Raw genomic sequence first — 26,260 nt, 5'->3', positions numbered from 1 at the left:
AAAAAAAAAAAAAAAAAAACCCAAAACCTCTCTCAAAAGACCCTTTTGCTATTTGAGAAATTTTTCTACCACTTCTCCCCCCAAAAGATTGGAACTCATAAAATACAAATATCTACGAACATCTGTAGCTGAAGACTAAGCCTTTCTTGCAAGAATAGCTGACCCAGTGTCTGCAGGATAGATGGCATCATCAATATTAATATCGGTGTCCAATGGGTCCCCATCAAAGTTAGGGGTGATACATATGTGGGCCTCATTATTGGGTGATCACCTCATTACTTGAGTACTTAATAATAACCCCATATAATACTATGTTGTGATAATAACCCCATGTAATACATTGTTGTTCATAGTCATCAAAAACTGTGAATCAATGGATAGGCATGAAAATAGAGCTCTCAAAATACATGCATCAGTCTTCTTCCCCTGGTGATAATTTAAGACTGTCAACACTGAAACTCGTATTCTATATTGGTCCACTGTACCTCTCAGGTTTCAGCCTTCTTCTCAGGGCTTTCTGGTCATTCTGTGGATGACCTTCTGCTACCTGGTTAGCAACCTCCGTGCCAGGCCCTTTCTCATAAGTAACCAGTGTATTTAAGGCGTTATTGGTAAATACGGTATTTCTAAAGAGTAAGGTGTTTATTTTTAGATGGTAACTAGAGGCCTTATATCTTACTGGATTTAAATATTTTATTTTGTAAAGATTCCTGGCTTTGGAGGTAAAAGTATATAGAATTCCTACTCAAGGGCACAGGCCATGCTGCCGGAGACAGACCCAGAGGAGTTCTGAGGCAGAGAATTCTCTGGATTAGTCTGCCCCATTGTCAATGCCAGCTTGCATGTAGGAACCTAGCAAACTGCTTGGCCATTCTGGGGCTTATGATGATATTAAAAATAGTAAATATCGGTCAAAATCTCAGAAAGATGTCTGTACTTAGTAATCTCTAGAGAAAGAATTTTACATGCATTGTCTTCATGAGTACAATTATTTTCAAAAAAATTGACCAATGTTGGTCAAGATCTCAGAAAAATGTCTGCACTTAGTAGTCTGTAGAGAAAGAGTATTACATGCATTGTCTTCATGAGTACAATTATTTTTAAAAAATTAAACATGAGATTTCCAGGAGCTGAAAAGTAAAATACTCTCTCTATTCTCTATGGATTTCTAATCCTGAAATTCTCTAGCTTAGATTAATCTAAAGCTAACAGCCACAGAAACCTTTTAGTGTTTCAAAAGTGTCTTTGAGATTTACTGTGTGCCACATATTACCATATGTGAGTTTTGTTCCAATGAGAAATCTTTTTCTACACCTTGAACTAAATTACATAAGTTGATGTAGTTTCAACATTTGCTAATATATTGACATGTTAGTTAACAGATAGAAGTCAACTATATTTTGCTAATGTACGTTAACTATTCATATAAAATATGTCCTTATATTACAGAGAATAAAAACCATGACATGTTATTTGATTGGCTACCTTCTGGGGACTGATTTGACTTCAAAGTGTAAAATATTTCAATTCCCAAGTTTAAGGGAAAGCTCTTCATTTAAAAATAAATAGCAAGATTGATGTTTTATGTACGGAAAAGGCAATAGTTTATGCCTTTCAAATCAAAGCTGAGATTTTAAACCTCTGTACAAATAACATGATGCTTTTAGGTGACATGTGGATCTAGACATTCATTTTTACCAAGACATAACTTCCACAATATAAGATGTTGGCCACTAAGGAACCCCTTTCACTTGTAAACAAATAAGATATAGTGAACAGAATATGCACAAGCATTATTTCCTGGTAAGATCATCCTAAAGGCTACAATTTTGTTTTATAGGTATATTATAGATCTATTTTCCTCTGTACACAACTCCATCTGCATTCCATTCAGGGTAGTCAAATGGCATATCTGTTTGAGATGTGGGAGATTTAGGCTGTCAGAGGAACATGCAACAGAGAATGATCAACTTGTTTAACTTGTGGAAACCAACAACCTATGTTATCATATTCCTTGGCCAAACGAATGGTACACTGTACGCGACTAGCTCAGAACACCATGTTAAGAATATATTGTGATCTTTTAAACTACTTGCATTTGTTGAGATAGGAGCTGACCACTTTCTCCTGAAACACTGTCCAGGAAAATGGGGCTGCTTGGGGCTAACAATCTGGAGAGGAGAGTGTTTTGTGTGTGGTCCACATGGATACTCGAGTGTAGGAAGAGTAGGAGGGATTACAAAGAAGGTATTCCGGTAGTGTGACTGACAGTGAGACAAGCTCTCAGACACTCATTTATTTATTAGTCTCTTGAACTGAAATTCTTGAGTGCCTAAGTGTGCTAAAGATAAAACAATAAATGGGGAACACAGAGAGGGCAAGTTAATAACAATATCTTTACAGCCCCGCATGGTAAGGAGAAGTCATGTGCACAGAAGAATGGTAGCCCAAGTTGGGGAGGACTGATGACCCCTGAAGGTGGGAACCGGGACAGTGTTTAGGTGAACATGAAACCAACCTAGCCCTTCACAAAGTCAAGATGGTGCCTAAACCCTACAACAATATTTGTACTGTGCTATTTAAAAAATTAAAAGTAATGTAAAAAAAAAATGGAGAACAAAATATCAAAATTGTAAATACAGATAAGATAGTTAGTTATTGTTAATTTTTTTCCTTTGCCCATGATATTTCTACAGCTAACATGGCTCTGAACACAGAGGAGGTCAGAGAAGGATTTAAAAAGGACAAATGTATTCTCAAACAACGTGTAGGTCTCTATGGAGACAAGGGGAGGAAAAGAATACTAGTTCCTGGGATGATGTAAGCAATAGAAACGGGAACTAGCGTGGGTGTCCTTAAGGCCATATGACCAAGCTGGAACTTATTATTCTGGGGGTAGGTGTGGGGGTGGAGAGCAGGCAGAAAATTGTAAGACATTAAGTAGATAACGTTAGCAAACACATTTCTATAATAAAGCAGGAGTATCACTGAGTGTGGGGGTTGTATGTTCTGTTTCTGTGGAGACAATAATGTAGAAGGACTATGAGATTCTGAAGCTAAGTCAATAGATAAGACTCACAAGTAAGATTCAGGTGGAGAGTTGACAGAAGTGAAAAGCCATTTAGATTTGAGGATAAGAAGGAAATCTAAGATAATTTCCAGATTTGTGAATAAAGAAACAATGTGCATGACAAGGTAAGTCACTGAAGAAGGGGATTTATAAGGGAGAACAGTTTGAAAAAGTCAATGGGAACATGGGCTAAGGATGTCGGGTGTTGGGTGTTAAGTAACTAATGATTATGTTGGAGCAGTATTTGACAAAGTTCTGTGGTCACCTGGGCTACAGGTAACGAGTCCCCCTGGATATACAACAGACAGTGTTCTGTGACTGAAAACTAAGGGGAAAAGAAGAGCACCTTGACATCACTAGCCTTTGCATTTCAGGAGCTTCCGGTAAGACAGGAAAATGATCCCCACCTGCAATGTCCGTCAGTTATTAAAACTTTCATCTAATGGCCAGCAGGTGCTTAGTGGTTGGGTTGCTGGACTCCCACATGACTGACTGTAGTTCAAGTCCCACAACTCCAGAACTGGCAGCTTGCTTTCTCACATTCCCCATCTCTTTCTCTCTCTGTGTCTCTCTCTGGTGAGTATATGTGCCCTATAGCAAATTAAAATTTAAGAAAGTAATAATGATAAATAAAATAAATCTAAAAAAAGAAAAAAAAGGGGAATACAAGAACTTTCATCATATGATCTATGCTAGAACATTAGGGGGCCTCATAGCATAGGATCTAAGTCTTCAAATACACTTTCTGGAAAGTTCTCTACAAAGGCATGCTGATTCTTCACTCCTTAATGAGCTTGCCTCGGGTGGTCGCTGGACCATTTCTAACATGAAATACTATTGCTCTAACTTCAAATCCTTTATTTATAATCCTATACTTTTTTCTATAAAGGTGATTCTCCTGAGACTAAAGCCTATGCAGGAAACTATTCATACATTCACACATTTCTTCTGACCCATACATTAATATACTAGCCTCTGACACAAATTAATTTAAGTTTGCTGCATCAGGCTGGCAATCTTGCAACTAGGCTGACCCAAACACACTGAAAAGGCCAAGATGTATAAAAATTCTTGTTACACCTCCATTGCATAATTGTCATTATTATTATATCACAAATGTTTTGAAAGAAATTTAGAAGGGCATCATGTGAAGCCCATGAGCAGAGCAAGCAGGCCCACCCCTGGTGTTATTCCTAGTGTGTACAGAGCAACACGTTTATGGAAGACGTATCCATACCAATGCAGAGGGGAGATGGGAAGTTCCAACGCCGAACAGTTCCTGGCATGCAAGAAATGTGGGAACGGCCCTGTTTCAAAGACAAAAAAAAATAAAGTTTGCGTATCTGAAAGTAGAGTATTTAAGAATGAAATGTTTGAGAAAATATCTGTGCTTTATTTGCTTGTCCTTTTTTGTTGAAATTACAAGCATAGAAAATGAATCTGAAATTCTGAAATCTACTTCTATAAGAGATTATTAATGAATCATGAACTTGGAATCAACATAGAAAAAAAAATCCATTATCACTCTATCACTTTTCACTAAAAACAAAATCTTGCAATGTCCCTTTAAACATGTCATATTTCTGTCCAACTCCTTCTCTAATACTTAAAAAAGATAAATTGAATTAGACCAAGTTTTCCCTTTCTTTGGTTTTTAAACATCATAAGGTATAGATTTTGGTGAGAGGCTGAAAATGATTAGGAAATACCAGGTATTGATTAGAAGGGTAAAATATCAGCAATATGTTGTCTGCTTATGGAAAGATAACCTTTGTGGTTATCACTGGGTACAAGTCACATGATCATCATCCTTTGGCAAAGAACTGTGTCAAATCTTCCTTCATCATAGAAAAAGGAGACTTCACATTCTTTGGGGCCAGCAGATGGCATAGTGGTTATGTTGCTGGACTCCCACATTCCAGTCTTGGACCTAATGGCTTGAAACTCACAACGGGCTCCTGTATGTATGTGCATACTCAAGATCTCTAAAGGAGAATGGAGGAAAAGGGATTGAGGCATGGCCATCCCCCCTACAGGGTGATTTCTTGCTTTCTGTCTCTCTCTCTCTGTCTCTCTGGTGAGTGAACATATATAACAAAAAAAGAAAACAGAAAAAACCCGAAAAGCAAAAAACTCTCTCTCAAAAAAATTCACTTCATTACTAGACAGCCTCGTAAACTGTCAGATTAAAATGCCTGAAATTAAATTAATCCTCATCACTTGAGCTCTTTTTATCCTTTAAATATAGGGCATTTTCAACTTTTAAACATCCACTCTTCCTCTTTTAAAAAACAAAGAGCAGAATCTTGAGTTCAGAAATGTTTTGTACTAAAATCTCTTTTACAATTAAAAGGTTAAAGAAAGGGGTGGGGGACCCCTGTGTGCAGAGTTATTTTTATTTTCCTTGTTGTGACTTGGTAGCTTTATCTGCCAGGCTTACTTATCTCATGAATTTCCATTTGCCACCTACAACTGGCACAGAGGCAATTGCAACACAAATCTCGAATTCATGTTAAATAATCCCAAGCACACTGGGAAGGCATCAAACAAGAATTTGCAGTAATGCAGTTATCAATGGCAAACCGATTCCCTAAGCTTAGAAACATTTCATACTCAATTCATCTGCCACAAAACTAATTTTCTCATACTTCTTGATATTTTTTAAAAGTAGTTACAGTACAAGAAGACTACATTTATTTTTAAAGAAGATATTCTGGACAATGTGTCTTGCTGCTAACCTTCACTCTGTGTATTTTCATTCTCTTGATCGTTAAATTATTTTTAATAAATTTCTTTGTACAATATGGGTAAGCTTAGGTACAAGAGACTTTCAATGTATTTATTGAAGACTACCAGGAAATAGTCATTTATGACTCATCTAGGTCATCTTCTGGTATTAATTCCGGCATAAATGTTTCAGGTGAGTGACTCTAACTAAAATTTTTTCATTAGGGCAAATGTGACGGTACTTATGAATTTATTTGCGAATGTTTACCCAAGTGAGTGTCTTTATTGTGTTTTAAGAGAATACTAAGATAAGTCTAGAGGAGATGGAGATCATAAATTGCCCAAGTATACAGAATTTATTTTTAGTATTTGATATCATGGCATGTCCATAAACCTATATGTTTACAGACACTCATGTATAAATTATTTAAGAAATAATGCTTTTCGGGACCAGCAGTTGGCACAATGGCTATGTCGCTGGACTCCCATGTAGTCGACCGCAGTTCGAGTTCTGGACCCGGTGCCTTAAACTCACACCAGGCACTCTGTGCATGCTCAGGATCCCGAGAGGAGAATGGAGGAGAAGGGATTGCAGCATGGCCATCCTCCCTGGGGGCGCGGAGGGGTGGTTTCTTGATTTCTTGCTTTCTGTCTCTCTATCTTTCTGGTGAGTGCACACACTCTATACCAAAAAACAAAACAAAACAAAAAAAACCTAAAACAAAAACAAAAAAACCTCTCCAAAAAAAACAAACAATGCTTTTCATGCGTTCTAAATATGTTAACAGAGGTGAAATTGTTAGTTTCTAACAACTGAAAAAATTCTAGAGTCCTTACAGTCACTTGCACACTCAAAACAAAGTTTTGATTAAAAAAAGCTTCATTTGCATTTGTAAAACAGAGCCAGTACAATAGTCTGAAGTAGTCTGGCTGGGCTCTGGGGAAGTGTGAGCTCTATGCAGCATACCAAACAATCTACTATAGAAAATTATTTCACTACAGCATTTCTATTTTTTTGTCTAAGAGCTATAGGAATATCACTTCCCAAAGAACACTGACACAAGTTACAGTCACATCATCCAGAAGTAGAAAGAAGGGGAAATCTATGAACAAAAGCAAATAGTAAATTATGGGAATTTGTGGAGAGTCCAAGTACCATAGCATTTACATGATTTTACTTAAGTAAAATGCAAGTTGACAAAGGGATTAAAAATGAGTATAGATTGAAGTATTCCTCTAAACGCAGCCCTTGAAATATGACATTTCATTCTTCAGACTGCAACAAGTGGAACAGTAAAGCTGTATTGGGAAAACTCAGCCTAGGGTTGACCTGGTAGTCTGGTGGTTAAGGCAGCTGGATCCCATATGGCAGACTGCATGGTTCAAATCCCAGCCCAGTGGCTTGAAGACCACATCAGGTATGTGGGCATGTGTGCCTCAGATCCTGACAGCATGGAGAAATGGAGGAGAAGGAATTACAGCATGACCATATCTCATCAGGGGAGGTGTTCTCCCTCTCTCTTTATCTCTCTGTCTTTCTCTCTGGTGAATGTAAAAAAAAATAAAAAATAAAATTCAGACTAAACAGTTTCAATGTGCTTAGGTAAGAAATTGTTTAGGGGGAGCAGAAGATGGCAGTGTGGTTATGTTACTGGACTCCTACATTGCTGACCATAGTTCAAGTTCTGGACCCAGTGACTTGAAACTCATGCCAGATGCATGTACGTGCATGCCCAAGATCCCAGAAGAAGAAGTCATTGCGCTACGGCCAATTCCTGCTCAGGAGTGACTTCTCACTTTTCCTCTCATTGTCTGTCTCTCTCTCTCTTGCTCTCTTATGAACACACACATCCTAAGGCCAAAGCCTCTCAATAAATAAATAAATAAATAAATAAATAAATAAATAATAAATAAATAAATAAGAGAAAGAGAAACGGTTCAAGTAGTAGAACTTTCAGCAGACTCTCCTCACCATAATCAATTTCCCCTAAAGAAACTGCTTCACTGCCTCTGCTCGCATCTTTTTGTTGTCAATAGAAACGATACTTTTCATTTACTGAAGTGTGCTAAGTGTTCTACAGACGTTTCCTCTAAGCATGAAGTATACATGGTATGGTACCCATGCAATATGGTTGTGGGTTATGTGGTTTGGGTTGTAAGGTTTGGGAATAACACGAGATTTTGTATCTGAAGTGCCTTCTACAGCACCCAATCAGCATTTGGTATTTGTGAGTTGCTGCTGCTGTTAGTATTGATTCAGCTCTACAAGATACTTATCTCGACATACACACAGAAATTGAATTATATACAATGCTATTATTTCTCTGCTGTATTGTTGCAATGCTTTTCTGATGCCTACTCAGTCTGCTGTATTTAAGTGGATATAGAACATGAATTTAAAAAAAAAATCCTTAAAAATTTATCAGCGTCAAAATTGTAATGCCACATTGCATATAGCAAAAACATATTGAATTACCCAAATTAACTGCACAGGAGAAATATGAGTAGGCTTAAAAATTATCCTGGACTTTGAAATATACATGTTTAGATGATCCATTTTTATCATTGGCAGGGGAAATAATGTAACAATTATGCTAAGTGGAAGAAACTATTCTGGAAATAAGCTTATTCATGGTTAAAACTGTAAAATATAAAAAAGAGAATGACTAATCTCACTAACCATTAGTTTATAAAAGGTTTATGAAGATATTTTAATTTGAAAATTATCAAATATTTATAAAAAACTTCTTGATATTTTTAAAATGCATATAAATATACTATTTGAATGTTATTTACCTAGTATGAAGGAGGCATCTAATGATGCTTTATTGAAGTGAATTATCGAAACTGTTTGTGAAGTAGGACAAACATGAATACGAAGCAGATCTAGTAACTGGGTACCAGGAAAGAACTTTTTTTAAAAAATTTTATTTCATTTATTTATCTTTTTTAGAGAGTATTTTGCTGTAGGGTATGTGCACTCCTCAGAGAGACAAAGAGAAGCAGAGAGACACAAAGCAAGAAATCATTCCCAGGGGCCATGGCCATGCAGCAATCCCTTCTCTTCTCAGAATTTTGGGCAAGCATACACATGCACCCAGGATGAATTTTAAGCCACCAGGTTTAGGATTCAAACTGTAGTTGACTACAGGAGAGTCCAGAGACATAACCATACCACCAACTGCTGCTCCCTGGAATAGAACTTGTAAAGGGACTGTGTCATTTGCCTTGCCCCTAGCATGTTTTCTGTACAATTACTGGGAGAGAATATTCATTTTTGAAATAAACTAATTGTGAACAATAAACAGCCCTTTATCATTTATAATCTATTTCCTAATGATAATTAAAATGACCCACATGCATAATTTAATACGAATATTTGATTCACAAACGGAGTGAACAAAAAAACAAATTAGCTCGCCTAGTACAGATCTAGAACGTTAACTATAAGTGAGCTGCCCAGGGTTTACCAGGTGGAACCTTCTTTACATAAAGAATTCAAAAGACAGATACCTGCAAGGTGTAGCCAGGCTCGCACTGAAAGGAGAGCACGTCGTTTACCATGTAGCGATCTCCCAGTTTGATGCCATTACTGGGCAGGACTGGCTCTTGGCATGCAGCAAGACCCACAGCTGTAGAAAGGCAAAGACAGACACTGAAAATTGCGTGATATAAATAGTACTCTCAGTATTGGAAAAATAAATTCTTTTCTTATTGTAATCCTCCTGTTGAAGCGAACGGAGTCTGTAACCTTTTCTCTTTTTATTCTACCAAGAAGAATTTAAGTAACTTTATGTAAGAATTTTGAGCTAATCCTTAAACATTAATCTTACTTCATTTCCATCAAGCCATGGATAAAGGGTTTACTTTAAATAACAAAACTTGTTACCTTCTATTTGCTGTAAAATACTCCAATTTCAATACGTATACCTTTTAAAAGGTCTTTTAAAAATTAAGCAAAATCCTGGGAACCAGAAGTTGGCGTAATGGCTATGTCGCTGGACTCCCACGTAGTCGACCGCGGTTTGAGTCCCGGACCCGGTGGCTTAAAACTCACACCGGGCGCAAGTGCGTGTGTGCCCAAGATCCCAAGAGGAGAATGGAGGAGAAGGAATTGCGGGGTGGCCATCCCCCCTGGGGGGCGATTTCTCGCTTTCTGTCTCTATGTCTCTCTCTGTCTGGCGAGCACACGCGCCCTATAGCGAAAACCTCTTCAAAAAAGAAAAAAAAATTAAGCAAAATCTCATGATAAAAATCTCTTGCCTTTGTTTTTCAAGCATACTTAGAAGTCTATGAAAACATGTAAGTTTGAGTCTAAAAATTATATCCACCTGGAAAAACAATACAAGCACGAATTTTTATATTAATTTCCCTCTCTGCCTCTGACTCTCTCTGTCCTAAAGACAACCAAAAATTTCTCATGAACAGTCTGTTCTGAGGTAAATAGGACCAATATTTATAGACATTGAATCTATAATTGGACACTTTTATAGAAAGAATTACCTTCAGTTAAGACATGGATCAAAAAAAATCATATAATATTGGAATTTAGCCTAAAATAGCTGTTAAATGAATTCTAAGTACTGTTTAACCTCAGTGACCACTCTGAAGAGCCTCTCTTTATCATAAGAATAAACAAAATATGTAGCAGTGGTATTTTGTAGAATCAAAAATACATTTCAGCTGGTCAAAGGACAGAAACTTTCAGTTATAAAATGAACGAGTACCGAGGATGGAAAAGGTGCAGCATGGGTTATGATGGATATGTTCATTAACTTAATTCAAATGCATTCGGAATGGGGTTAAAGAACTGCCGATTTCAAATAATCTCTTCCATCATTCCTATTATGTCTTGAAGAAATAGAGCAGAAGGGCTTCTCTACAGTAGATTAGCTTAAAATTCATTCTGTGACATTAGATCTGTATTTCAGTTCTTAGGCTTAACACTAACACAAGTCATTTTATCATATTAACTGAGACTCTGACAAAGGAGCCTGAGGTGGGATAGGTAGGCAGGATTTTAATTACATCAGAGGTCAAATCCTATAGGCAATGGGATGAACAGGTCTACACGGAGGCAGCTACAGCACTGTGGCCTCAATCACCAGGAAAACACATGCTTTCTACCCTGCCCACAGGCTAATTCTCAGTGTGGGCACTGCGGTGGACAGACTCTGTTCCATGCATGCTCACTATTCCATTAGACTTCTCTCTTTTTTCTTTTATTTTATACTTGTAAAGTGAATTTACCCAACATGAATGTACCTCACACCAGTCTAGTTGAGGGTGCTATATATGTTATCATCAACAGACAACAATCCATTTCTGTGTCCCATACATATCTTGCCTCTCTATATTTCTCCTTAATTTCTTTTCACAGACACACACACACACACACACACACACACACACACATTTAAAGATATAAATATAAAAAAATTCAAGATGGCTAACACACACACACACACATACACACACATGTTTAAAGATAAAATTATTAAGAATTTCAAGATGGCCGACAGCAGAAATGGGACCCAGAGTGACTCCAGCCAGTGCTCACTCATATAGCAGATTCTGAGTTTAGTCTATAAAGTCTGGACAGGCAGCTCTTGGAGCCGCAAGACCAATGACAAAGAAAACACATTAAATTGGCTCTATGTGTTAATCACTGTGCAAGATACATAACCTTACTCTGATCCTCACAATAACATTACAACCAGGCTCTTGCCACCTGATGTTAAGCAAAACCCAAAATGAAGTCAAACAGGGTGGTCAAGGTGCATAGGTAAATAAACCCAATTTCTTTTGTGATGGTGAGCTAAGAGTGAACTTCCTTTACTTGTTTGGAATGGAAGCCAGTGAAAAATGAGCACTCTTAGTCTCCACCAGAGACGGAACCAGAATCCGTATGTGAACATTGTTACGGCATTGCGGACCACCCCAGATCACTCACTGGCTTGCCTTATTTGCCTCTCACATCTTAGAAGATGAAACAAAAAGTGTTAAGTGTCTTGATTTCAAGTTAGTGGGCCTGTTCATTTGAGGATACTATGCTATAGAATTTGGGTCAGAATAGGAACAATGGTACATAAGCTAGCTGAATCATTTCAAACCATGGAACATATTGATTTTATATGGAAAGAGTAGCTTTGAGGTATGTTATGAAGTTTTCTAAGTTGACATAGATTTTTCTTGAAATGACTGTAGTTTTAAAGGATAAAACACCCTATGCAATAAGCAATAACATATTTTATTCCTTGCACAGATTTTCAAGCCATGTAGGCCTTTTCATAGAAGATAAAACTGCTAAATATGAAAGAAATATAATCACTTAGACTTTTAACTTGTTTGACTAGTGGTAGTTTGTATAAAATCACTCTATCTTTTTAACTTTAGAATACAGATTATAATTACATTTAAATTTTATCTTTTTTTCTTACTTCAAATTAGTAAAATTGCCTGCCATATATCACTTGGTTTTATTATTATTATTATTAATATTATTTTATCCTGTAAAAGCTGTACTTAAAATATCCTTGGTGTGGTATTTCTAATTAAAATTGAGAATACTAAAAACCTGATTTATTGTGATACTCCATCGCTATAGTATTGGGGTCCTTCAAGTATACACCAGGCAGGACAGAGAATAAAACACTGATACATAAGACATAAAGGGGATCTGAAAAAGTTCATGGAAAATGTGTATCATAAAAAATGTATTTATTTTCCAAATAAATTCATTCTTTAGTTCCATTACTCCAAAGACTTTTGGAGTTCCTTTTTATAATGATTTTACTTACTTACTTGATTTTACTTATTTACTGTACTTGTTTAGTATATATTGATTTATATGTAGTCATTTCATATTAATTTTCATTTTACCCTTTGAATCTCTCAATCAAATTAATCACATGAAAAAACATACATTTAGTCTATCCCCACCACAGAATTATTATACATTTTCTGCACAAAATTAAGACAGATGAAACCATGTAAATCAGTACTTAATATGGTAAGACTCGGGAAGCAGTCAATTCAGACAATGCTATTTGAAATGTAGAAAGATACGTGTTTTTTCTCTTACTCTTCCAGTGTTGCTCAGTATCCAGAGGGGGAAGTATACTGTGTTCCTAGTTCCTAACATACACAGAAGCTAAGAATACAAAGATAATATATGGTATTTTTAAGACTGTTTTTAGTATTATAATTTAAAACTTTGATTATATTTATCTACAAATTGAGTAACAAAATAAATTAATGATTAGTCTGACCAGAGCACAAGTATTTTTCACGCATCATGTTTTTCTCATAAAAACACAATCTGGTTGAAACACCAAGAGCAATTTAAGTCACAGTAAAAACAGTGACTTTATGTCATGTACAGATGCAAAACACTTGCAGGGACTTTTTATGTCAGTAATTAAAAGAGGTGACAGATGCTGGGGTCAGAAAATAGCTGAGCAGAAGTGGGGGTGGGAGGGGAAAGAGAGATTGTGTAGATTTTTTAAGAGTGATTGTGTAAGAGTGGAGGATAGGAGTGGCCTGGACCTTAAAGAAGGGCGTGAAACCTTGCTAGGGAGAGATCAGCCATGTGCAGTGTGGACCCAAGACAGAATGATCGGAAAGGGGGTGAGAGATGTACAAGGTCAGTAATGAAGAAGATGGAACAGCTATCTTTACTTAGGGCACAGCAGGTACACTGAAGAATCTGGGGCAAAGAAAAAGAGTAGACTATTTGTATTTAATCATTGTACTAATCAAAATGAGAAATAAAGATGATGTGACCAGAAGTAGGCAGGGTTTGGAAATAAATATAAACTGGAAAGAAGGTAAATTTGAATCTAGCGATGTATATACCATTCTTTTAAATATCTAAAAAGCAGGTTAGCCCGTGCTCCATGGTTAAAGCATCTGGGTCCTACACGGCCAACTGTATGGTTCCAATCCCAAACCTGGGCGCTCAAATCTGAAGGAAAAAGGACTGTGGTACACCATCCTGTGTGTGTGGGGTGCTTGTTCACTTCCTCACTTTCTCTCTGGTGAGCACACACAGCCTCTGGCAAAAACAAAACAAAAAGCTAAACTAAAACCAAAGACAATTGTCTTTTCACAAATCTCCCTTTTATGATACATTTTGTAAGAATACTGTTTTGAGTTGGGAGAAGATTTATTGCTAACCATGAATACAAATATCATACACGGGATGGGCAAAACTAAAAGTAGTCATTTAAAAGGCATTTATTTGGAAACCAAAATAGACCTCTAGGAAGATACACACAAATAAAACAGTGTTCTGAAGGAAAAAAAAAATTCTCTTCACTTTGCAAGCTAAATAATGTGACTGAATGTATAAAAGAAATTGAAATAAAAAATAAAAAAGTGAAGAAAAACAAAGTGGTGAAATATAAGCAATCAATAGGAACATCCTGCATTAATTTTTCAGAAGTAAAGATATCTGGAAAAAGCACAGGTCACATTATTAGCAAGTTTTATGATAAAAAGCACTCTCTACTTTCGGGTCATAGTGAACCTCTGTTTTATAGCATACATTACCTGTTGTACATCTGCTAAGGCAATGTTTCTTTAAAAACATGGTTCACAAACTACCCGATTCTGGCTACCAATTACTCTGCTTAAATGTGGAGACAATGTAAAGTTAATTCTTGGGGACACAGAAGGTTTTAAACCACTGCTATGGGGGGGTCAGCATGTGGTACAGGGGATAAGGCACCGGATCCCACATGGCTGAGGTGCAGCTGGAGTCATGGACCTAGTGGCTTGAAAATTATGCCAGACACATGTGTGTGTGTGTGTGTGTGTGTGTGTGTGCGCGCGCGCGCATGCACACATGCCAAACACCCAAGAGGAAAATGGAAGGGAAAGGATTGTAGAGTAACTGTCTCTCCAGGGGGTAATTTCTCACATTGTCTCTGTATCTGTCTGTCTTTCAGGTGAGCATACAAGTCCTATATTTATTTATTGTCTTGGAAGTTTCGAGTTTATGTGGGGCTAAAAATCTTGTGTCTTATCTGTAAACTGTTGGCAGGTTCAGCATACAAAAACGTAAAAACACAAAAGAAACAAAACACAGGAGGAAGGAATGTCTTACATAGTGTGGCATTTAAAGAATATTATCCAGAGATAGATTTTCTGTTCATTTCCAATGGGAAAATTTGGATCTTCAATAGTGGCTAATGTATAGAATTGTGATTAGATTTAGAATGCCACAAAAGAAGTTTTTAAACCCCATGGATCTAGCTTTTGGAAGGAAAAAAGAGAAAACAAACCTATTAAACAGATGAGTGTCCTAATGTGACCACAAAAATATTTAATGACTTCACCTACTACCGATCATAAAATGTGAACGTTATGAATCAGAATATAACAATAAGCCTCTTTAGGCTTCTGGAAATTATTGTAGCCATTATTCTAAATCCATTAGGCAAAATTTAGAGAACAGTTTGTGTAAATCTTATAAATGATTTTGTAACATAGAATAAATATGCAGTTTTTATCAAATACTTAAAACAGTCTGAATGGGACCTTTGTAGTTATTACAAATTGAAATAATTCTTCTCAATGTGGCATTATTTCACATTTTTACTGGCACAGTTATGGTTTACAAACATCACAACTTAAAAAAAAATGTTCTAACTGGAGACCTCAAAGCAGCAATGAAGAAAATAACCAAAAAGAGAGGAAGGCAGACTTAACTGTATAGAATAATAAATTTGGGTTATTTGGCAGGAAAAAAGACATTAAAGTGTGTGCGCATGTATGTCTATAATATACATATACATTACATATACATATATGTATTTGTGAGCATGGTTAGAACACAATAAATACTGTATAGAACATAAAACTTTACACTTGAACTTTGGAAAGAAAACAAAAATTGTTTACCCCACTATTATATAATTAACTAACTAACCATTCTTCTGCACAAAATTAGTAAACAAATCATCTTTCTTTGTATGCATATAGTCTAATGTATCTTAAGAAGTGTTGATCATCTCTGTACCCATAATTCAAAAATTGCTAGAAAAAATACTAGAAAAATGGCAAAAAAAGAAATCACAATGTAACTTACAGAGACCTCATGTGAGAATGACAACAGATGAACTAAATGTCAAATGCCTTGATCACATAGACATAGACACAGAGGTGTCAGCCTGTACATTCAAACTTTTATACTACCTTGTTTAATGAGTCAATAAATCTTCATTACAACAAAGCTTATCAATAGAGAAAACTCCATTAATAAACTAGCATCCCAAGAGCAGAAGAGAAACTACTGTTTTATTTACTGTCTAGGAAGTTTAGAGTTTATGTGGAGTGAAAAAGATTTTTGTCTTATCTGCAAACTGTTGGCAGGTTCAGCACACAAAATAAATACTATTTCTTTTCCTTTCATTTATTAGATCATAAGATCTAAGCATAGCGATTGTGTTTCCAGTGTCAAGGGAAATGATGAAATGCAGTTGGGGAAGTCGAAAATTGTATCTTTCTCTCTCTTGGAGAATCACAAAGTATATTAACATCTGAAAGGCACAGAGAAATTTTGAAGTGATGAATTCTCTTCAACTTTATTTAACATACAATTTCCAAAATTCTTTTGATTCCGGGACCATTTTGGCCTGCCTACCACCCTCTAATAAACAAGTGTTCTGAAGAACACTTGAGAAACACTGACCTAGCTCAATTTCCTCTTTCATAGGGAGATAATCCGTTATTTATCCAAGGTCACAAAACCTGGAAATGGCTGGGTTTTATACCCTATCCGTACACTCAGGTCTCTCAAATCTCAGTAAATTACATAACCCACTGCCACACAGGACAGCCCTGTTTATATATTAAGGTTAAAATTATTCCTGGGTCATCACTTGTCTTGTTTCCCAATCTAAGTTTTAGCATTCAAGGAGACAGAAACTACTACCCCCCACACACACACTTCATTAGTTTGTGCCCTCCCAAATTCATATGTTGAAACTCTGATATCCAATGTGATGATTTTTGGAGACACAGCCTTTGGGAGATAATTAGGGTTAGATGAGGTCAAGAAGGTAGGACTATCGCGATGGAATCGGTGTACTTTTAAGAAGAGGAAGAGGCCAGATCTCTCTCTCTCTCTCCATCTGTGTACCTCAAGAAAGGCCATGTGAGGAATCAATGAGGTTAGTGTCTACAACCCAGGAAACAGGCCTTCGCCAAGAACTGAATCTACCAACGCTTTATTCTCAGAATTCCTAGCCTCCCAAATGGCGATTATAGCATCCAGAACTGAATCAGAAAATTAGTATATGCTATGCACTTAGCACATGGTCTGGAATAAGCAAATAAGCATTGCTCAATTGATAAATGAATTAATAGAGAATAAATATTGGCAAAATGACCTCAGTTATTAGTTTAAAAAATGAGTTGTTAAATAATAAGCTCTTCTCTTTCTGTTACTATGGACTAACGTTATAAAATGGTCACCTTTAGGGATACGCATCTCTTTAAGAAATACCACTACGGGCCATCAGGTGGTGCACTGGTAAAGGCACAAAACTCCCACATGACTGATCACATTTCGAAGACTAAGTCTGGTGTCCTGAAAAGCACGCCAGGTGTGTGTGCACGTGTGCCAAAATCTCAGGAGGAGAATGAAGGAGAGGGATTGCAGGGTGGCCATTATCCCTAGGGTGTGATTTCTCATTTCCCTCTGACCGTCTCTCTCTGGCAAGTGCACATACCCTACGGTAAAACCTTTAAAAAACAAAAGGAAAAAACAAATAGCAATGTACAGATTAACAGTCTCCAAAGAATATCAGAAGGGACTCCTCTGTTGTAGTGAAAAGTGAAACATCTCTTTTTATATCAGGTCCTGAGTTATGTATGTATAAATTGGAATAATTAATAAAAATATAGCTGTAAAAGTCCTCTTTGCCATAGAGCTATTTATTACAAAGTACAGTGGTTCATCTCACTTCAAAATTTATTGGACAGATATATGGTTGAGAAAACTCCCCTATTAAATTTAGGTGGAATTTTAAAATGTCAAACATTGCACTTGAACTTAGCCTCAATTATACAAAAATAAATCTAACAGTGTATGCACTGTTACTACTATTGTAGTTCTCAGAGTTTCTACGTAAAAGGCCCATTGTATGTTTAAATTTATAACAATGACTATAATATCTTAGTCTTCTCAGGTTGTTTAAGTTGTATGTGAGATATTTTAAGGGGAATAATTATCAAATAAAATACAGACATTTAATTCATGTAGGTATATGTAAACATATGAATACTTGAAACTTTCACATTCCTGTGATTTTTAAAATTTGTCAAGAGTAAGCAAGTATAGGGACCAGCAGTTAGCATAATGGCTATGTCGCTGGACTTCCATGTAGTCAACCGCGGTTCACGTCCCGGACCCGGTGGCTTAAACTCACGCCAGGCGCATGTGCGTGCGTGCCCAAGGTCCCGAGAGGAGAATGGAGGAGAAGGGATTGCGGCTCGACCATCCCCCCTGGGGGGGGGATTTCTCACTTTCTGTCTCTCTGTCTCTCTCTGTCTGTCTGGCGAATGCATGTACCCTATAGCAAAAAACTCTTAAAAAAAAAAAAAAAAGAAAGAAAGATTTCATCCTCCTGACCCCAGGAGGGATGACCATGCTGTACTCCCTTCTCTTCTATTCTCCTCTCAGGATTTTGGTCATTATTACACTCACGAACACACACCCAGTATAAGTTTCAAGCTTCTGGGTGAGTCCAGGACTCCAACCATGTTTGAACACATGAGAGTCCAGAACCTCAGCCACTACACCACCTAATTCACACTTAAAAAAAAAAAAATGTTGTCCTGGGGCTGGCAGGTGATATAGTGGCTAAGGTACTGAACTTCCACATGGTCAACTACAGTTTGTCTCCTGGACCCAGTGGCTTGAAAATCACTCCAAGTACGTGTGCATGTGTGCCCAAAATCCTGAGAGGAGAATGGAGAAGAAGGGATTGCCTTGTGGTCATCTCCCCCTGGGGGCTGATTTCTCTTTTTCTCTCTCTGTCTCTCCTTGGTGAGCACATCAGCTTATGACAAAACAAAATAATTTAAAAAGTTGTCAAATCAAGGATGATGTCAAAAAGACAGATAAGGAGACCCCAGATTCTGTATGCCTATAAAAATAAATGAATAAATAAATGAAAGAAAGAAAGAAGGAAAGAAAAAGGAAGGAAGGAAGGAAGGAAGGAAGGAAGGAAGGAAGGAAGGAAGGAAGGAAGGAAGACACACAGACAAGACTAGAAAACAAGAGAAGAGAAGGAAAGAAAGAAACCAATGTAACAATTCTAAGCAATTCCTCTTAGAAAAAATCCAGAGAACAGAGTCCTACATCCTAGGCAAGTATGAAGCCATCTGCACTAAAGCTAGTAAGAAAATGTTTAGCATTCACGTGCCAGGAATTCACCCTGAGACACCGCGCAGCATTGTTTGGAGAAAACTCCCACCTCCCAACTCCTCCTTGAGGAGGAACAGAGCAGAACATATGTCCAATGCTTTGACTTCTGGGGGAGTCACAGGAGTTTTCCGTCTTGACTGAAGCTAAGGCTTACACACAAAGTTGATGGCTGCTGAGAATAAAGCCAAGAATATGGCCAGGTTAAGCCACGGAACTAGTGTAAACAGACACAAGGGGGAGCACCTGAGTAAAAACTGGTAAAATTCTTCAAATCGGATACTAAGTGCCAAAACACAGAAAAGACTCATACCCAGAACAGGCTTTTGGAACCTTCAGAATCCCTGGTTGATTTGACTGGTTAAAGTCTTGAAGAAGTGCTAGTTATTCAGAAATCAAACTTCCAAATATACATATATAACACATCCCAATACATATATAACATATCCCAATCAAAGGAAAAAATTAAATATCAAAAAAATGACCCCAACAAATGAAGACACATGAATTACCAAAGGACTGAAGATAACTGTGATATGATGATCATTGAATTTTAACAGCACATAAAAATATACAATAAATGAAATCAGGACAATGCATAAGTAAAATGAGAATATCAACAAAAACATGGAAGCTGAAGAGCCACACAAATTCTAGAACTAATGAATACAATCACTTGGGGCCAAAAGATGGAATAATAGTTATGTTGGTGGATTTCCAAATGGCTGACTACGTTCAAGTCTTGGATCTCAAGGCTTGAAACTCATGCCAAGTGCATGTACATACATGCCCAAAATCCCGAGAGGGGAATGGAGGAGAAGAGATGGCAGTGTGGCCCTCCCTCCTGGGGGGTGATTCCTCGCTTTCTTTCTCTCTGTCTTTCCCTGTCTCACTGGTGAGAGCACATGTCCTCTAGCAAAAAGCTCTCAATAAAAGAAAAAAGAATACAACGACTGAATTGAAAACTTCACAAAAAAGACACAATAGCAGACCTAACTATGTAGGAGAAAGAATGAAAGAACTTGAAAACAGAAATTTCAAAATCACTGATATTGAGAAGATAAAAAAAAAAGAAGTAAACAGACTTTAAAGAATTTATTGGACACTATTAAGTACAAAATTTTCATTTTGGAGGTTCCATAAAGAAAAACAGGTGGGGGGTGGGGGAAGGACAGAAAACCTTTCTGAGGAAATAACAGTTTGAAACTTCCCAGATATGGAAGGAAATAGAATATATAAATTCGAGACGTGTAAGGAATGAAAATAAATCTAAAGAGAACTTCATCAAGAAACATAATAATCAAACTGTTAAAAGCAACAGAAAAAGAGAGAACTTTGACAGTGCAAGAGAAAATGGAGTCCTCACATACAAGGAAGCTCTTATTACGTTACTGGTGGATTTCTCTGCAGAAATCTTGCAAGCTAAAAAGTAGTGAGATGATATTTTCAAAATGCTGAATGCTAAACAAAACAAAATTGAACCAAGAATACTATTTTCAGTGGAAGTGTACTTCAAAACTAAGAAGAAATTAAATATTTGTATATGAACAAAACTGAGAAAACTAATTACCCCTACATTTGTCCTACAAGAAATGCAGAAGGGCATCATTTAAATTGAAGTGAAAGGACAATAAACAGCAATACAGAATTATATGAACATAAAAAACCCCTAGGTAAAGCAAAATGTATAGACAAATATAGAATACTGGTATATGATAAATATACACATCATTATTTAATATGCAATTAAAAAGGCAAAAATACAGAAAGCAATCACAAATATATATTAATAGGCATGATTTTTATTGTCTTTTTGGAGAGGTTTTTGTTATAGGGTGCATGTGCTCACCAGAAAGAGAGACAGAAAGCGAGAAATCATCCCCTAGGGGGAATGGTCATGCCGCAATCCCCTCTCCTCCATTCTCCTCTTGGGATCTTGGGCACACACTCACATGCACCCAATGTGAGTTTAAGCCACCAGGTCCAGGACTTGAACTGCTGTCGACTACGTAAGAGTCCAGAGACATAGCCATTACGCCAGCTGCTGGTCCTGGCATGAGATATTTTTAAAAGCTAATTTGTGTAAAAAATAGCAAAGTAGAGGTGGGAACAAAGATGTAAAGGAGTAGAGTTTTTGTATGCAATTGAAGGTGAATTGTTATCAGTTTTGTTTGCCCCAAGAATAATTCATTTAATTTTATTTATTACTATTATTTTTTTAATTTGCTAGAGGGCATGTGTAACCACTTGAGAAAGACAGGGGCATGGGAGTGAGAAAGTAAGTCACCAGGTCTGGGACTCAAACTGTGGTCAGCCATGTTGCAGTCCATCACCCCAACAACCATGTCACCTGCTAGGTCAAGTTCTTTTCAATTTTAAATACTTATTTTATCTTTAAGATGTGTTATGTAATTGTAATAATAATTGCAAAGAAAATGGCATAAGAATCACAACAATTTGGGAGAGAGATACCTTAAAATGAGAAATACGCAAGTGATCTAGCAAGGAAGCATGAAAAAGGCATTATTGCTAATTATTGGGTTGTTAGAAAAGTAACAATGCATTTTTGCATAGAAAAACATGTCATGATTTTTCCAACACCCAATACATAAGTCTTAGGAAGTATTGCTGCTGGCTGGCCCACTTCATTTTTATTTACAACACAGGATGTGAAGAATGGACAACCTGGTGAGGGGAAGTGGAAGGAATCCAGAACAGCCTATCTCATTTTTACTTCTGAAACTGCTTCACTTTTTAACACTGATAACTTCAGCCTACCCATCTCAATCTCACTTCTGTATCTAAAGTCCACTCCCCTGTGTCGAGAGCCTTGATCAATATTCGGTGGGACTGAGGAACTCATAAATGATTAGTTGGTGGGTGGCTAAATCACAGAGTCACTAGTCATTACTTATTCCATTTCTAACATCTTTATTCCCTAGTAACTTACCATGAAAAAATTGCAAGACTTGCTAAAGGATAAAGAATTCTTTCATGTTTTAACATCCAAGAGATGAATTTGGTAGAAAAACATCATGAATTCTAAAGGTAACAAAAGTATCCTGAAGCCAAAGGAAGGAATCTTTTTAAAATAGAGTAATCATAGTTTCAAATGGTCACCACTTGTAAATAGAACAATATATTTCTACAAGCAGGACCCTACTGAAATACATTCTCTGTAGTACTAACTCTTCAGATTTACCCATTATTGGCCATAGAGAAAATATGTAGCTAGACAGAGAGCTAGGTAACACCAATGTACCTGTAAAATATTTTCCATACTTTTTCCAATCTTTCTGTATTTGGACTCACAAAACCCTCTGTGACTCAGGAATTTTGCCGTTCCATAACATGCTTCAATTTTCTTACAGATTAGATGCCCCTAAATAATATAATATTTAATGAATGTAAATGTACTCAAAAACTAAATGATCTCCAGATTCATGGTGGGTGTGTGTTACCTAGTGGATCGAGCTTCTTGCCATTCTCAGAACTTTGTAGATCACACAGTTGCCTAGAACTAGCAAATATTTCATTCAGAGTCACCAAGAATTCACATGCAACCCCACATCATAATAGTCCATGAGAAAGAGAAGAAATACAGCTCTAAAATGGGAAGGACAACATTCACAACAAAAGACACTCAGAAAACAAAACTGTGGCCATCCATAACAAGGAGTAGCACACAACTGGGTACAAACAAGTAAATGAGAAGTTAAAAAGACCTATAAGAATTAAGGAGTAGCAAATAGAGCACATTTTTATTTATTTAAATCTTTGCCAGTAGATAGATGCACTTACCAGAGAGACACACAGAGAGAAAGAGGGAAAGTGAGAAAGCATCTCAATGGGAGTGGTCACCCCATAAGATCTTCTCCTCCATCTTTCCTTCTTTCAGGATTTGGGGCACACGCATGCCTGGCATGTTTCTCAGGCCATTGAGTCTGGAACTCAAACCACCCATTTAGCGATGTAGGATCCAGCTGTCCTAACCACCACACCACAGGCTGACGCCAGCAAATTGTATTTATCCCATGGTTTTTAATGTTTCATTGTAAAGCTATAAAACTCAGTAAAAAAAAAAAATCAAAACAAAAAATTGTGATCTTTATAAAATTAAACCTGAATGGAAAATACTTTTTTATTACATTTACATAGGAAAATAATGATATATTTCCAGAAATCTGAACACTTTGGGGATGGTCTAAATGGAGAAGGCAGTATGTTCATCATCTCTTTTGGCAAACAGCACTCCAACAAAATAAGGATTCAAGACACAACCCCGAAACTACCTTATTTCTGTTTCTTCCTCACTGTCTTTATCCACCAGCAAATCCTGCCAGTTCTACCCATCCTGTGCATCTCAACCTTGTTTCTCTTGCTGTCCCTGCCTCCTCTGGGCTGCAGGGTTCCTGTGGACTATGAATGCTGCCTGCCTGATGCGGATCAACTTCTCTTTCCACTCTCCCTGCTGCTCTCTCCTCAGTAGCTCGAGGGTCTGTCTGAAGTGTGTTGGATGATTTTCTTTTGGTGAAGAATGTAGGGTTATCAACAATATGTGTAAGAAGAACAAGGATGAGGGATGGTAGGAGCAATCATCCCCCAAAGGAGACAAAAGGAAGGAACAGGAGCACATTCTGTGAAGGTTGTTCCAGATGGAAAACAATCGAACAAAAAAGTAGGCCCAAAGGAGCCACAGGGATAGATGCACCAAATGGCAACTGTTAATTGCCAGTGAAACGCCTTTCTACTCTGCCATATGGACAAAGTGAGTAGTAGTAACTTTCTTTATTAAAACTCAGTATTTACTCATTCACTTATTTTTATTTGACTAGAGAGACACACAGAGAGAGAAAGAGAGAAAGGGAAAAGGAGAAAGCAAGTCACCAGGTCCAGGGCTTGAACTGTGGTTGGCCATGTGGGAAACCAGCACCTTTAATCACCACACCACCTGCTAGACCCCTTCTGCATTTTCTAGAAAATCTTTTTTTAAAAAACTATTTCCTCACAAATGGCAAGTACCTTATAGAATATAAAACAATGAAAGTTTCTTTCTTTTTTAATACTGTGTTTTCTCTTCTTAAAATTATGTAAACAAACCCTATTTCCTTTTCATTGTTTTTTTGTTTTTTGTTGACAGAAAATTCAAAGATAGCTTTGATCCTGAGAAAAGATTGAAGGAGAAGACAGAGTATTAATTTTAAAATCAAGATAAGATGTTTTTGATAGATTTTTGCTATAGGGCATGTGTGCTCACCAGAGAGAAAGAGACAGAGATCCAGAAAGTGAGAAATCAACACCCTGGCAGGATGGTCATGCTTCAATCTCTTCTCCATCCTTCTCTCGGGATTTTGGGCACACATGCACACATGCCTGGTGTGAGTTTGAAGCCAGTGGGTCTGGGAGTCAAATGGTAGTCTACTATGTGTGAGTCCAATGACAGAATAATTTCGCCATTTACTGGTTCCAGTAATCTTATTTTTTATGTGTTTGACTAAATATCTTTGGAGTGAGGTCTTACCCATTTATGGTACATTGCTTTGTTCACTCTACACCTACCAACAACTTACATACATATGAGGACTGTCCATGAAAATAACTAATCTCTGTGAAATATTTTCAAAAGGTTTATTCACAATGAAAATATGTGTGACAATTGCTCAGGGAAATCAACATACAGAGTCTAGACATTAGTTTGGCCAGAAAAAGTGGGAGGTCAAAAAGTGAGAATTTACTGGTTCTTGATGTCCATCCTTCTTCATGATTTTTGCCTTTAACATCATCCTGAAATCTATTGGGTCATCAGAAAAGTCATGATGCATTTTTGCAGAGAAAAGCAGAAAAGTATGTCATGACTTTCCCGATGAGACAATTTAAGACCTCAGGCCACATCCCCAGGACAAATTGGATACTGTGGCACTCAGGCAGTCATCCTCATTGTTGACCCAAATACTTCTTGGTCACATAATTTTCCTCAGTTTGTCTCTGAAGTTGACATGCATAAATGGTGAAAAGATTAGTAGTGTCCAGTTACAGAGAGGCTATCAGAGGACGAAACTAGGGATCTTTAGAAATTAAGGAAGAAAACAGAGCAACAAGAAATTAAGGAGGAAAACAAAGCGGCAAGCCATGTACAGGGACATGCATAAATGGTGAAAAGATTAGTAGTGGCTAGAGGTCAGGGACCAGGTACAGAGAGGCTATCAGAGGATGAAACTAGGGATGCTGGTGTGAAATGTATTCATGTTGGGTAAATTCGACTTAGAAGTTACGTGATGTATACTGATTAAATGTAAAAATTTTAAAAAATAAAATAAAATACGTAATTGACCACTAAAAAAAGAGTAGGGTTCCTATTGTAAATGGAACTGTATTTTGACTCTTACCAATGTGACCGTGATTCTGTGCTCTGCTTTTTGTAAGTTATTACCATTTATAAAACACAGTAAAGGATGCACGGATTTCCCTGTATTATTTATTGCAAATGCTTATTAATCTACAATTATCCACAAACAAGAAGTGTAATTTAAAATCATTTTTAAAAAAGAAATTCTTATGTTCATAATTGGTTAAATGCACAGGTCTTTGTCTCAAAGATATTTGGAATCAGCAGAAAAGAATGCCTGAGTTTAACCTAAACTTAGAGAAGAAGGTCTTGCTATTCATCTTATGATCTGTACCAGGGTCAGCATATAAGAAATTACCCACAATCTCTAGACCAAGCAGTCTGTTTTAACAAGATTAATGTCACCACATATGACTCTTCCCAGACCCCTTGGAAAGAATTTTCAAACAGCAAGAGTACTCAGAAAATCAATCCTCAGGACTTAGTGACATATAATACATTTTAAATTTGTTGTACTTGAAATCATAATTGCCTATCACAGCATTTTCTAGACAAATGAGTAGATGCAAAAATAAAAGTCTGAATCAAATCTGATATAATACTAAAGTATTTTATGTTGAGTTTCTAATAATAATCATTTAACTAATGAAACTTAATGTACTGAACTTGCAAATATGCTAAA

The 26,260-nt window shown here is 36.9% G+C and overlaps 1 protein-coding gene across 1 annotated transcript in view; it reads right to left on the bottom strand.

The window, feature by feature from the left end:
• The window catches only part of CSMD1 (CUB and Sushi multiple domains 1), a gene marked incomplete at its 5' end in the record, with an annotated part of 442,872 nt that overhangs the window by 226,396 nt on the left and 190,216 nt on the right, over positions 1–26,260 (bottom strand). Inside the window, 2 exons of the mRNA XM_006163216.1 lie at positions 4,308–4,377; positions 9,311–9,429. Coding sequence (XP_006163278.1) covers positions 4,308–4,377; positions 9,311–9,429 — 189 coding nt within the window. The remainder of the gene's footprint in view (positions 1–4,307; positions 4,378–9,310; positions 9,430–26,260) is intronic.

This window comes from Tupaia chinensis, unplaced genomic scaffold (genome assembly GCF_000334495.1).
Source record: "Tupaia chinensis unplaced genomic scaffold, TupChi_1.0 Scaffold141517_1, whole genome shotgun sequence".
In the NCBI taxonomy this organism is placed as follows: domain Eukaryota; kingdom Metazoa; phylum Chordata; class Mammalia; order Scandentia; family Tupaiidae; genus Tupaia; species Tupaia belangeri.
This window is presented reverse-complemented; position numbering and strand designations above follow the sequence as displayed.